We start from the raw sequence: 15,049 nt of genomic DNA on the forward strand, positions 1-15,049 counted from the left end.
AACAAGTTAAACTAGTACACTACTGGTTTGTGTGGATATATGTGGAAGTTATGGTAGTTCTCAACATTAAATTTACTTAACTGCATCTGGGAGAGTACAATTAGTACAGCCTTTTACTTAATCCTTTCATATCTTGCCATTAACTGCAAATTATAATAGAAATGGAAATACTCACATTCCAACAGACTGAAGATATAAGATATCATGGTATAATATAGTAATAAATACAAGATTTCATTTTAAAATATTTCAAAAATATTAGACGTCAGCTAAGAAAGTGACTTACTGAATAAGGGTTGAGATATGGTCAAAGTGTCTTCATCTTTGCTCAAGGAAGATGCAAGGAGAGTAGAGGCAATATTTTCATATTATATAAAAACACAAAATCCCAACAACCCATGGACTTTACATATTAAAAAGAAAAAATTCCTTCCATCCCTGTCCAGCACAAGTATTGAAATTAAGTCTTACTAGGTCTGCTTATCGTTCTAAAATAATCACACCAAAAAGAGTCAGGTAAAACTTAACCACAAAGGAATCAGTGATGGGTTGTGTAAAACAAGTAGTTTATTTTGTGACCATATCTATTTAAACAACTTCTAATTCATAAGACCATGAATCTACAACACTGACCTTCCACAAACAGCTATTTTGTTTGAACAGAAGAGCCTCCTGAAATTTTAAAAAGTTCCCATAGGAATGTGTATAACAGAAAATGAGATACATTTAAGTTTGTCTGGGTGTATAGACACTAGCAATACAAGTTTATCATGCTCTCTGCTGTCTTGGAAGAGGGATGCCACCATCATGTTTAGTGTATTCCATTATTAGCCATGGTGTCTGCCATGTCTTCTTAGTTAAGCAAAGGCTTTGGTTTAGCAGCTCGTTGGTGTTGCACAGGTTTGACATGAACAGCTGTGACAAAAACAAAATAAATAGAGAATAAGATTGTTGTTTTATATAGCTATGCCCCTTCTCTTCCTTCCCCTCTAAGTAGCTAGATCTACTACCATCACAGACGACACCTCTCCCTTTTGTAGGGCAAAAGGCTAATTGCTGGCTCCATTTTAGGGAGTTCTATAATGCCCATCACTGCAGTTACTGTAAAGAACTTGATTCCTCTATAACTTTCCCTGCTACTGAGGGGATTTGCCTTCAGATTTAAGGTCAGTTGTCCACAGCCTTGGGGTCATTCAGACTCCATGCCACTGAAAAGCCAAATAGCAGCCAAAAACTACTTCTTCCATCTGTGACTAGCCAGAAGATTGCACCCCCAACCTTTTGAACATAGGTATGGCCACAGAAATTAATACATTTGACCAGTATGCTTCATTATTGCAACTCCTATCTAGGAACAAAACCACACGTGACGTACCGTGGGTCTCTGGTGCATTTGTGCTCCCCCACCCACGCGCAGGGCAGGAGGAGTCCCAGTGGCCACCCTCCATCTCCCCTGGGGAAGGGAGGGTCTGTACCTGCGGGGGACGGGGGGAAGGGGGAGTTTTGCAAATGCAGGCTTGGCTCCACCTCCCCGCACTTACCCGCCACATGGCGCCCACCTTTGCCGCTCCAGCCCCACAGCCTGGAGGTGGCTCGGATGAGGTGACCTCACCCTTCGGCCTGCCCCCGCCCCCCACGCCCGCCCTCCTCCCCTTTGGTACACCACTGTCACACCTCACTGAAAAAACTCCAAAATATGCTAAACACAATAACTTATTTGCTTAACACAGGCCACTATAAAACATCAGTCCAGTGCTCTGCTCTCTGCACTGGCTCCCCATTGAGAATAGAATCCAGTTCAAGGTCTCTTTCCTGAAATTCAAAGCCCTCCATGGGATATGCCCTAGCTACCTGAGAGACTTCCCTCTCCCCCCTGTGTCCATGACAGCTATGTTCTACTGGAACAGTTAAATTGTTGACCAATATGAGGAGGGCTGTGAGTGCAGCAGACAGAATTTTCACAGGAGCTGGAACTAGACTATGGAACCTAGTCCTGCAAGAGATAAGAACGACCATGGATCTAATCACTTTCACAACTTGTGAAAATTAGTTTTGCATATAGTTAGCTCTCACTTTTTTCATGCACTTTCACTCCTTCCTTCCCTCCCCCAAACATATCAAACAAGTTACTAGAAGCTGGGACAAAGAAAGTTGTTTCTCTTTAAATATTTGGGTATGTGCTCCAATTCTATGGTGATGGGGAACATAAGTATTTAGACAGAATTATTAGGTACATCATTTACAGGGGTTGTGACATTTTTTAATCTAATCTTAATTAGTAAAAGTAAAAATAATATTTCCATTTTAGCCTATATTTAAACCTGTTCACTTGCCTTAACTGAATCCTTCCCTTTCTCACCACTCACAACTCTACAAGATGACTTAACATTTAAGCAGGAAAAATGCAAATTCTTCATTGTACTCCCATTTCAGTATGCAGTCATCCCTTTCTACTTAATCTCCAAGCCTCTAAAACCAACTATATAATTGTTTTTATATTCTACCTCCTACTGTGAATGAAGTGCAACATTTTGCATACATTATAGTACATGAACATATAGAAATATTTTTGTATTAAATCATCTTGGTTACTTGGAGATAGAATCAGAAAAGTCTAATAATTAGTGTGGAAGCAACACAGTAACTTGTCATCACTGTCCATGAAGCAAACATATGACTTTTTAGCAAATTAGCCTTTTTTAAGGAAGATTAGAAAACTTTGGAATTTCCAATGAAAAAATGCAATAGTTAGGAGAAACCTGGCTAGCTAACATCAGAAAGTTTTTAGTTACAAGAAGTGTTACGTCTTCTACGGTAGATATTATTAAACTGATCTTCAGCAAGACAGCAAAGTGGCTGGTCTCAAAATATTACAGAGTCTAAATATCCATAAAGTTTTCCCAGTCTCACCTGGTGTTGGCAAAAGACCAGGTTTCTCCCCAAGTAGTGGTCGTTTTGCAGGCTGATGGGGTGAGTATCCTAGGAGACCAGGTCTTTTAGCAGGTGCTGCTAGAAGAGGTGGAGGTTTACCCTTTGCACTGGACATTCCTGTTTGGAAAATTAGAGGGTTTTTTGTTTTTATTTTTAATAAAAAATATTTCATTTGTTTGAGCAGAATACTCATACTAATATATAAACAATCAGATTTTAATTATAACCGTATCTGGAAACATTCAACTTGTAAATGCTGCTCCATTATCTGAAACTTCTATAGAAAGTAGAGCTGCAGACACTAGCAACTACATCATTCAGATGTTGCTAAGTCTTCAATCAATGCCAGTAGCAGCATTATAAAAGATCTAAGATTACAGAACAAAAGTTAAATCCTTCTAATTTATCTAACATTACACCTATACGCAGGCATGCATATTGGAAAACTTTACATCTCTACTACAAAATACAGTTTGCCGCTATATTAGTGCTGATCTGTGAACAAGTTTACACTACAGGACAGACTGACAAATTAAATTAATAAAGTGACCTTGTTACTAAAGGAAGATTGATAAAGACAGCAAGTAAAACAGCACTAATTACTATGTAACAGTTCATATCAAATATATTTGAGAGAAGACCATAGGCAGACCCAATAATGACTAATTTAAGATAGCGCTGTAGGACACCAGCTGTGAAACGAATTTGTGCCTAGTATTAACCCTGAGGCTGAAGACTCAGACTGATGACACACGAAGTTGTGAATATATGAACATTCTTTACATTAATATCTTAGATTCTTATCAAATCATTAAGTTATGATGAGTTCCCAATAATTGTTACTATGCATACTAATTCCAATCATAAAAGCAATAAGCATTTAATTTTAAATTAACCCAACATAGGCTTAGTAGTACACAAGAGTCTTAAGCATCTAGGAGAATGTGTGTTTAAAACCTGACCTGCTCTCACTGTCCCAGATGTCCCTTTGGTTTTCTGTAAGTTTTCAGAACTTAAAAAAAACTCTTTTACTAGAACTTAACTTTGGAAACGGGGGGGGGGGGGGGGGGGGAGAGAGAGAGAGAGACAGAGAGAGGAGAGAGAGAGAGAAGGGAATAAAAGCTTTATGTAAAGGGAAAAGTCCATACTGAAAAAACTTTCTAAAATGGTCAGGAGTTTGCCTCAATCCACATCAGCTCCAAAGGCTACAAGGACAGCAAGAGAATTTGATTCAGATTGAAAGCATGAAAGGTCCTATAAGTTTCTATGCTTTCATAATATTATAGGAGATTCATTTTAGACAGGAACAGAATAGTGCTCTTCTCTACCCTCCTGTTCTGCCATGGAAAGTTTGCTATGAAAGGAGTATGGCTAAGAACGTCAAACCTTTTAATTATTGTAGACTTTTTTTTATTTAATACAAAATTACTAAATTCAATATAAACTACCATGGGTTCAGCTCCTGTTGCTACAGTTTCAAGCTCAAAGTGATATCACCTCTGGTGCTTTTCTCAAATTTGGAGACTCCAGGAACACATGAAGACTACGGACAGTGACCACAGACACAATCACAAGTACAAAGTCTTATCTGTACTCCAAGTTTTATTAAAGCAATAAGGAAAGTTGCACTCACTCATGCAAATATAAACCCTACAAAACCCATGTAATGACAGACTGTAGTCATATTCACACCCTCAGAGATATTCTAGGGGCCAATGGACCTCTCAACAGATGATCATCTATAGAGGGATGGTTCCTGCTGGGTCTTCCCACTTTTACACAACCTGGGACCCTCTTTTATATTGTTGTTTTGAACAGACTAAACACCCTATGCATATGCATGAACTCTCTCTTCCTTATCTGTACTTCCACACCCCAGGAATAGTGGGGTGCCCCATTTTTCATAGGTTGTTTCTTCTGATCATAAAATAATAAACTAACTTTATTATACTTTATACTCACTTTATTATACTTCCCGTAACATTAATTATAATATTTCTATTACATTTTATGAGAAAACCTATTGCAGTGAATGATCAAATAAGTCATGAAAAATCAAGGTAGTAAATTAGTTTTAAAGACAAAATTTGACATAGAAGGAAGGAAACTTTTTACTAACCTGGTGTTGGAAGAAGAGCCCCTGATGGCCTATCACCCAACAATGCAGGTTTAGCTGGAGGAAGGGGCGACTGGCCTAAAAGAGCATTCCTGCTGGGGGTTGGAAGAAGGGGTGGAGGTTTACTTAAAGTATGGGTGGCAGTGCTTGTGCTTGGCATCACATTTGCTTGATACAATGCGTCTTCAACTTCAACTGAAGGATCAGTTTGTTCAACAAGGGCTAATTTAAGAGAACAAAAAAAAAAAGATAAGTAACTCTTAAGAGTACATCATTACAAAGACTGTATGACCTACAATGATAAAATTATTTCTAATTATTAACCCCTTAACCTAGAGGTTCAAGAAGCTTCTATGGGGCTGTTACTATGGATCAAGAGGACACCAGAATATCTTTCCACAATACTTGTATTCTGCAACTTGTGCATATTTGTTAGTTTGTTTTATCTGTTAAAGTTGTTCTGCTGAATTTCTCTTTAATACTTTGCAAAATATACATAATGTTGAATTAATGGTTTTTATTAAACCAGATGGGAAATTCTGCATAATGGTTCCTTCTATGTGACTTTAATTTAGAATGCATTTATATGTGTATAGTGTTATCGAAATTTACATGCGTGACAGTGTTAACAAAAGACATACAGAAATTTACTTGCAACAGTGAACCGTACTGGAGAGTGACTGCCCATTAGGGGGCCTGGACATAAAGATAAAATGTTTGTGTGACCATTTCTAAAGGGAATATGTATCTGATTTTAGGATAGAAATATACGTGCTTTAATATACACTGACATTTACAGGTGGATTTTTGACCTTCACCTTTATCATTTATATATGCAGACTATTTATGTGGAATGTACCTGAGAGCTGGTTTTGTAACACAGGTTGATTTTAAAAAAATGTTTCAAGTTGTATTTTGGTGAAAAAAGCATGAATACCTTCAAGCTCATCTTTCCTGGTCTTCAGGTAGTCACTTATTGAGTTCAACTCCTCACGATATAAATATTTTCCCTCACTTAACAGAAAGAGGAGATGTCTAATGCCCAAAGGCACACTGTAACTCTCATAGAGCTCCCGTTCTAGGTAGTCATCCGCCAGATCAGCTGCTTTGTGTGAAATTTCGGTACGTTCCTGTTGCTCGCGCTCAGCAAAAATTTTCCCAAATGCTTTAACTACCAGAGCCAATGCATCCTCCATGGGCATATTACGGTGTACTACAGAGAAGAGAGATAGCTTGCTTTATCAGTCTTGTGTTCTCATCTACTTTACACATTTACAAAAAGACAAAAAATAGAGCTGTTAAGTCTGTGTGTAATTCAACTGAATTAAGTTTAAAAGGTTTCTGTTTCAGTATTAACATGGTTACCCTGTAATTACAAAAGGTTAGTTTGAGTAAGCACAATTATGTGCAATATTAAATTTTCCCCAATTAAAAGATTATAGGTCACTTGTAATCTTAATTTAAATTTGGGCTAAAAAGATTCCTGATTTCACACTTAACACTTAAGCAAACACTGGGTTGAAATAAGAGGAAAAGGAGTATTAGCATAGACTTTTGTCTTAAATTCAGACCATATTTTACTTGAATGGGGGATAAAGGACAGTTAAAATGCCTTTTTAATAATGTTAAGGGGAAAGATGTGAAATCTGAAGTTAAAGTTAAAAGTTTTAGAAAACTGAAGGCTTAAAATAGATGGATTTTAACTTGATCCATCTATGTAGCAGTAAGATAAGAATGTGAACTGTAATCATGTTATTATATATAATGCCCTATTACTTACTATGATTGACTGCTTTTGTTGCTGATTTCATGCCACTTAGGAAAAAGCAATCCAGAGCAGATGTTTAAGCACTCAGGGTTTTTGTGAATTATTGAAAATTAATTTAATGAAGTATTTACAAATGGTCACATCTTAACTAGGTCAAGTTTTGTTACCAAGAGGTGTGATGTGTCAGTATTTAATATTTTAACAGGTTCAAAGAAAATTAAATTGCAGTTTTGAATGGGGACTATTTTAAGTGACATTTCTATATGAAGCTAAACTTACTTTTGATAGACTCATGAAGCATGATTACGGTGCAAGAGGAAAGTGCTACATTTGACTGTTCAACAAGAATACAAAATGGGGAACCATCATTTTTAACTTCTTGGAGGGCGCGTGTGAGACCCAACTCTGATGTAAGGTATATCATTTCCACCACAAGGCCATGATCCTGCAACCGATGGCCTATGACTGTTGCATATTCCCTTAAAGAAAAAAAAGAGGCTGGTTATTTTACAAATAAAAGTCTGTGTCACTGTTAGTTGTTGCCATGCTGTCTTGTATGCTGTAAGTTACAAGTAACAATGTTTTGTATGCTCTAAGTTACAGGTAACAATTCTAGTTATGTGAAGTGTAAGAAACTATTTTCTTTCCACAAATGGCATGTTCTTTAAATCAGACAAGCTTTTAGATGGCAAAATGGAGATTGGTTTTTTTTAAACCATATAACCAACAATTTTAGAAAATATTTGTCTTAAGGTTCAACAGTATGGAAGTTTGATCTCTTCATATAGGGGAATTTTTAATTGAGGATCCTCGTGGTGGTCATGTATTAAGTGCTATTTTTGGAAAGTGTGTATATAAATGATTGAAACTATTTATATTTAGCATTTTATATTTTTCATTCATGATTATATATTGTCACTGATATAGTCAACTGAATATATTTAATTAGAACTTGACTTCTTTTCTCTTTCCACAATAGTATAAACTATTATGACTGGGATTAGTATAAGCATTTTAGTTAAATTAACTCGTTGGTTTTTTAAAAATAAAGGTGTGAAGATAAAAAGGAAAGGGCATTGAGAATTAGATTTAAAGGATGTTTATGCTCAGCAAATGTACATTACACATCATAGCACATGTACTCTGCTCCCTATGTAACTTCTGAGTCTCATCTGCTTATTTTACAGTTGAAAATGTATTAGTGTCAACACTACAGAGGCAACATAGACAAGCCCTGTTCAATTCTCATTCTCATCAGAGCTGTTAGCTAACAGCCAATAAAAATTCCACAGTTGGAAATTATATACACAAGGCAGAAATACAGATCACTTCGCGTACCACATGGTACTTACTGTTTTGGCAGTTAGGAAGATGTTGTTTTAACATGTAAATTAAGTATATTCGATGTGAAAACCATTGAAGGAAAATAGATATCAAGATGTCAATTTTACACACAGTTATTTCTAACTGTATCAATTTTAGAAGTCTATTTTTACAACCTGCTTAGAGAATTGAGTATAATCACTGCACTTCAGGTGACTCAACCAGCCAGGCGAAGTTGTTCCTTCAGACAAAGCTATAGTAATGGCAGTTTTTTCACCACGATCGCAAGTCTCTCTACTATGGAATATAGAATAGAGATTTCATAGTGCACCGACTCCTGACATTGTGCTACGCTGGGTACTGGCAGAGGATTTGCCAACTGCATTTGAAGTGATCACCCATCATAACATCTTTCAGATGATGCCATGAATTAAGAGATGAGCAAAACCTCTAATGTAATCCACGTAACATCTGACATATTAGTCTATTGATATTCAGATGGAGAAAGGACAGAAAGAAAGGGATTCAGGTATTGCATTTACAGCACCAGAATTCAACATTCAAAGAACAGCAATATCAGCACTGATGAGTTTGTTCTGTACTAGAAGTTGTGTACGATTCTAAAAAGTACGGTTTATTATCTATAAATTTCCATATAGTTAACCCATATAAAAATAGCAGATTGTTAATTAATTTTGTATTGATACTAAATATAAAACATTTTTGTTATGGAAATGTAGGTGCAGGGAAGGAATAAATAGAATTTAAGTGGTGATATTGAACATTAAGGAAACACTGGATGCTAAAGTTAAGCTTTCTTGCACCAATCCTCCTGGCCCTCAAATCAACCCTCTTATGAATGTATCAATGATTGTCCAGACCGCCGTATCAAAGTTGATCCTGGTCATCTCCACAAGATGGACAATTATGATATGAAAGTTAATAGTTCTATGATAACCAAGAAGAAAGTTCTTTGCACTCTGCCTCATTTAACTCTCTTGTCTTGCCATAAATGTATTTCATGATGAACCAAGCCTTTATTTTGTATTTGCTAGAAAATGACACAATGCTTAAAATAGAAAATGTACGGTCTTGCTATGCAGACTTCATTACTCACAAGGATTAATCTGGAAGAAAACCAAGTTATCCAAGAGGAAAAAAACTAGCAAGTTTGCTTTCAGTTTAAAGGGATGTTATACTTAAAAACAGTCAGAAAGTTTTTTGTTTTTTTAATTTCTTGTGCTGTAAGCACCATTTAACATGACTAAAAGATTACAGAAAAAAACCTATTTGAGTTTGTGCACTTGATAGCACCTTGTATATAGCCGGTTCCTCTTTTGTTTATGGGTCTTTCATTTGGCAGCTGCACAGAGAAACATTTTTTAAATTAGGAAAATGTGTAAAATATTTAAAATTGTCAAGGTGACTGAAAGGCAGGTGTAGGATCTGAACCTACTTTTAATATCATTTTATATTGATTAGATGTCATGGTTTCTAAGAAGACTCCTATTAAATGCTAAAATGTAAACAAAAAAAAATGTAAGAGTTAAATCAGAGTTAACTTGCTTTAAAAGTAACTTTTAAAAAGTTCCTCCATGCGCCACCATGCACACTTAATATGCTCAGTGGCCTACAAGATGAATAACACTTGAAAATATTTTAGAAAAGACTAAATAGAATTATGTTAAAGAACTTCAGAGAGAAAAAAGTAGCTTACCATTCAAATATTGCCTACATCCTCAACTCTGAGAAAACAGTATCACTAACTGAATGTCTTAACTGGAAACCTAAAATACCTCATTTTTTAATTAGAAACCTACGTTTGTTCCTTGCTGATGGCAACAATGGTACAGTCAGAAGGTCTTTCTTTATCATACTCTTTTTGTATCTGCTGGTAAAATTGCAGGTACAGCTTCTCCCTACGATCATCCCTGGTATAGTCATCATCTAAAAATCAAAGAAAAAATTGATTAAAAGGTAACAATAACTGGAAACCAACTTCGGAACTTCAGGTGTCTTTTCCACTCAGTTAAATATTGTGGAAATACGGAAGTCCACTAAAAAATGAACCGTGAGACTAGTAAAAATGTATTTGTCTTGAACACATAGCAAGACAGACAAGACACAAGTAATGTCATTTAACTAGGCAGCAACTTTATTAATTCATCTGGGAATTATCCAGCAAAAACTCATCCTGTGCATGTCATCCTTCCTCCCTAAATCTGTTTTATCTAGTGGAGGGCTGTCTTCAGCCCCCCACTCCAAACCTGATCCCCGCCATTGTTGGGACCCCACTGCCCACCCATCATAATAGGGCTAAGAGGCTGAGGAAAAGGGGTTGGTTCCTCACCATACCAGACATTTGGAGTTCCAACCCTGCTCCCCCATCTTCTTTATAAGATGCCTCCCCCTAAATCCACTTCCAACTCTGGTTCATCAGGGAACTGGACCCCTATTAAAAAAGTACCTGCACTGGACACATGCTATCATGGCAGCAATTAGTTGGGTTACCTGGTTGGAAATGTGGGAAGGTAATGTTAACAACTCCTTCCCTAACACTGGCCAAAAATATATTCAGTCCTGTCAGAGAGGTGTCTTCCCTAAATAACCCAGGTACCCAATATATTTTACAAATTTAGCCATCTCCTGATTCACACATCTTCTGACCTCATGAACACGTAGAGGTCTGGTGGCTCCCTACCATAACCTCTGCTGCAAGATTTCAGACCAGATTACAATTACCCATGGGAAAGGGTCCTGAGATGGCCCTAAGTGTTTGCCCTAGTTATTAAGTCAAACCCCTTACAAGATCCCAAATTATTTGCACCCAGGTGCACAATAATCATTCAGGTGGCTACCAAAGAGTGTAAGCGGATATCAGCTAATCCCAGAGCATGTTCTTCCTATGTTATCACCCCCTCACCACGGTCTAATTGTGAACCTCTTGGGCAACTGATTGCCCATCTTGGGCCCAATGAACAATGCTGTGCCCACTGATCCAAACACCATCTCTTGTCACCTGTTCCCTGAATCCATAAAACTACATATGAAGCAAAACAGCACATTCACACCACTGGTCTCTAATTCTGAACTGGGGGCCTCATATGCACTTTGTATGCATTTGAATGCCATCAGCCACTTGTCTCCCTCAAGCCCCTACTATCAGTTGCACTGCAGAAATTGCTGCCTCGATCCTGAAAGAATGGCACCCAAATTCACCAGCAAAGAATCCTGATAGTGTAAGTCCCTTTTATAAGACTGCCACAAATTAGAATTTTTTTGAGAAATTCCTGTCACCGGGGAAAAAAGAGTGACACAGCATTAGCTGGTCTCAGCAATAGGTAGGTACTTAATGTCCCTGCCTTCCCAAACTCTTGCAGTACTATAGACTCCCCTTACCCTCCCTGATCCATTGACACTATCATGGTCAAGATGACTGATCGCTTCCCCAGTGTAAGTACCTAAATTTCAAAGCTTTCATTGACTAAATGCGCCAAGCCCCACCTCCCCTACTACCTCTCCCACCACAAAAAAAAGGCCCATTAAGGCAGCCACCTTGTTCAAGTCTGCATACTGGCTGTATTAACATACTTGATGAAGATCTCCCACCAGATCTCAAAGGCCTATGAGGTGAGACCAATCATCTAACAGCTTGCTAACTAAAAACCCACAAGGATCCATATAACCCAATAACCTGCTACAACAGGTGATGCTGATAAACACTTGAGACAGTCATGGATGCCTGCCCACCGTGTACCAGACACCACATCCTGAAGATCAGGCACTTGAGTAAGTGGCCAAATCTCGGGCAAGCCCACCCTACCCCAAAATTGAGTCAATTCCCTAAAACCCTCAATGTTCATGCGGCTACTGATCTCTGCATTAATCCAAGGACAGTCATGAGCCAAGGTTTCAAAAGGCCAGTGACATCTGCTCAGGCTCCTTGTCAGCTCTTGGTGCCAAATCTTGAAATCCATCCACCTACAATCGAGACAGTGTGGTCTATGCCATTATTAATCCCAGGATCACGTTAGTTGTAAAACAGATTTTACAAGTTAAGCACTGCAGGATAAGTGCCCTCTCCAACCTCATAACTCTGAGCAATCTGGAGGAGTGGCTGTTAATATGTACCAGCACCACGTTGTCACTATAGAATTTCACTTGTTTATGAGCTTCTCCCCATAAAATCGTCACTGCGACTAAAATGGGAAAAAATTCCAGGAATGTCATATCCTTTACTATCTCCTTTACTATATGATCACTGGGCATCTCCAAGCACACTACCTGCCCTGCTAAAAGCCTCAAACTTGGTGTCCCCAATGTGTGAGTGAACTTTCAGGTCAGTCTTTACCCAAACTGGGTTCCTAGCATCCACTCCTCTCTCCAAAGAAGTGATTTAGGAACTGAGCTGTTCCCATACCCATAGATCTACTTTCTTTTCTTTATTCACACTTACAAAATGGTTGGACCTGGGTTAGAGCCCTGTACGGATCCACAGATGTGGATCTGCATCCAATCCGCATATATCATCTTACGCTGGACTGCCGTCCACAGTATGGTGACCTGCATCTGTAGGCATCCACAGCTCTGGGGACCTCAAACCCAAACCTCTCCAGGAAGCTGCCCAACAGCTGATCAGCATGCTGGAGAGCTCCAGGGAACAGCTGATTCCATGCTGGCTGCCGATCAGCTGTTCCACAGGGGCTCCCATGCTGTTGGCAGCTGGCAGGGGAGCCTGCCTCCTCCTTCACCCCTCCCCCCCAAGAGCTGTTCAGAGGGGCTCCTCTGCTGGCCAGAGAGCCCAGCAGAACAACTGATCGGACAACTCCCACCCCCGATCTCAAAGGCAGGGAAGCAGCCTCAAAGGCTATGAGCTGCAGAGAGCTGCTTCCCCGCCTTTGAGATCCACATCTGTTCCACTATCCACCAAAAAACGATCTGTGAATATCTGCATCCCTATCCGCAGATGCAGGTATCTGCAGATACAAAGCAGATATCCATGGATTTGCAGGGCTGCCCATCCGGGGGCTACCATTCTGCATGTAAAACTAAGATGACAAATACGATGACAGTTCATGCAGAGTAATCTACTTGGCTGCTCTGTCCTTCTTAATTCCAATAATTCTGCCAGTTTATTCGAAGAAAAGTCTAGAGATGACAGTCTCTATATATAATGATCCCCATATAAGTCTGTTTTTGGTGAGGACCCCTTTTTCCTTCTGCTAGCAGTGATCACAGGCATTGGCTAGGAGGAAACCAACAGGCTGACACATTTTAAAATCTGCCCAGCCCACAAACAAGAAGGCATCCAGACAGTATGCCATTTGCTGTAAACCCAACTCCCATACCACTGACCACTCCAGTTTTGGGCTGAGCACAATATTAAGCATCCCACTGCTATGTCCTGGTCAAAACACAAAGTTGGCCTGCCAAATGAAACGTCAGAAGACTGAAGTCTGAGAGGGTTTACTAGCAGCATCCAAAAAGCCAACTTAATGCTGCACTTCACTAACATTGCCTAGGGGCTGCAAGCCCTCACCATGCTCACAATGGTACCAAAGGAAGAGTAACATACTGATCATAATTCCCGGTCTATTGCATCATACATGGAGCTTCCCCGTAGGTACGATGGGTGATGGATCAAGCAATACTCCTTGGTGCCTTTTTGGGGACCAAACCCGAAGGAGAAACTTGCACGTCAGTCATAGGTAAGTGCATGAACAGCCCTGTAATTCTGTTAGAAACAGTTTCTTGTTTATATCTTGCCCCTTGTTATGTGACTCAAACTTTCTACAGACGTCAAATTTTGAGACAATGTGTGAATTCCAACTCCTCTGTATGGTATCCCAAATCCTATTGTAAACTCCTCCCCCAAATACGTGCCATCTATCATTTTAGGATAATCCCACAGAAACACCCAAAGCACCTTGAGCTGGAGAGAAAGCACCTTCCTCCATTCCTCCTACTGGAATCTGTGTGGGGGGATAGGCAGAGCACCTGACCCCTCCTTCTACTGGTCTGGACCTTTCCCCAAATGCTGTGGCAAATGAGTGCCCCATGAACACAGAAACACTTCTCGCATGCAATTTTATATCTGATGAAGTCCCAGCGTACTTTACTGCAAGAATCAGATCTCTGGTTAGCCTGCTGTGGAACCAATAAACTGCTGTTGGTATGTACGAATGGCACCAACCAAGTAATCTGCTCTAACCAGAGGTCATTAGCAGCCTTGTCACACCTAATTTGTGGACATGTTGCATGCAGCCTGTAACTTAAATTCTTCATCTTAATGCGCCCGTGCTATACCTCCAAATGTACTGTAGGCCCAGCAGAATATGTACATATATTTGTACGAGGCTGAGCCTCTCTGGGTATTTGGCAGACATCACACCTGCATATATCAAAAAGACAGATTGTCAGTTTTCCCAGGTTCCAACCACCCTTTGACACCTCATATTCTCAGTGTCCCTCTTATTCCTCTTCACTCTACCTTACATCATTGCTTCCCTGTACAATAATGAGAATATGTCTATGTTTTTTTAAGTGGTTTGAATAGGCGCACCCCAACTGGAGATGACACTCCTGTCTAAACCTGTCTATTTTTACCTGGAAGACAAAAACTGACAGCAACAGAACCTGCCACATCACCTGCTCCCCACCACTCTGTGGCTTTGGCACCTATCCCTACATTCCAAGCCTAAGTGAGATTCAGCACCTGCATTCCTACCCCTCGATTGGTATCTCTTAACCTGCTGATGGGACCAGAAGTGATTTGGCTGCTGCCAGTACCCATAACTGGAGCCCATGTTGGGTGTGCAGGGGTTCCTATGCCGGACTCCCCAACAGAAGTTAGGGGATAAGAACAAACTTCTGTAAATTGAGGACCAGAGAGTCCACAACACTGTTTAAGT

At 39.3% G+C, this 15,049-nt stretch overlaps 1 protein-coding gene across 2 annotated transcripts in view; it reads right to left on the minus strand.

The window, feature by feature from the left end:
• Window positions 1-545: 545 nt before the first annotated feature.
• LOC137154863 (nuclear receptor coactivator 5-like) overlaps window positions 546-15,049 on the minus strand; it is a 44,378-nt gene continuing 29,874 nt past the window's right edge. Inside the window, exons 1-7 of one of the 2 annotated variants that reach the window (XM_067550720.1) lie at window positions 14,445-14,496; window positions 9,959-10,085; window positions 7,095-7,294; window positions 5,985-6,260; window positions 5,051-5,269; window positions 2,911-3,048; window positions 546-915 (exon numbers count right to left, since the gene is read on the minus strand). In XM_067550720.1, the coding sequence (XP_067406821.1) occupies window positions 854-915; window positions 2,911-3,048; window positions 5,051-5,269; window positions 5,985-6,260; window positions 7,095-7,294; window positions 9,959-10,085; window positions 14,445-14,481 (1,059 nt within the window). In that variant the 5' untranslated portion in view covers window positions 14,482-14,496 and the 3' untranslated portion in view covers window positions 546-853. Of the gene's footprint in view, window positions 916-2,910; window positions 3,049-5,050; window positions 5,270-5,984; window positions 6,261-7,094; window positions 7,295-9,958; window positions 10,086-14,444; window positions 14,497-15,049 lie in introns of those variants that run through there. The other variant, XM_067550712.1, reaches the window with a different exon arrangement.

Source organism: Emydura macquarii, unplaced genomic scaffold (genome assembly GCF_026122565.2).
Source record: "Emydura macquarii macquarii isolate MOO-44397 ecotype Brisbane River unplaced genomic scaffold, CSIRO-AGI_Emac_v2 contig_295, whole genome shotgun sequence".
Classification (NCBI taxonomy): domain Eukaryota; kingdom Metazoa; phylum Chordata; order Testudines; family Chelidae; genus Emydura; species Emydura macquarii.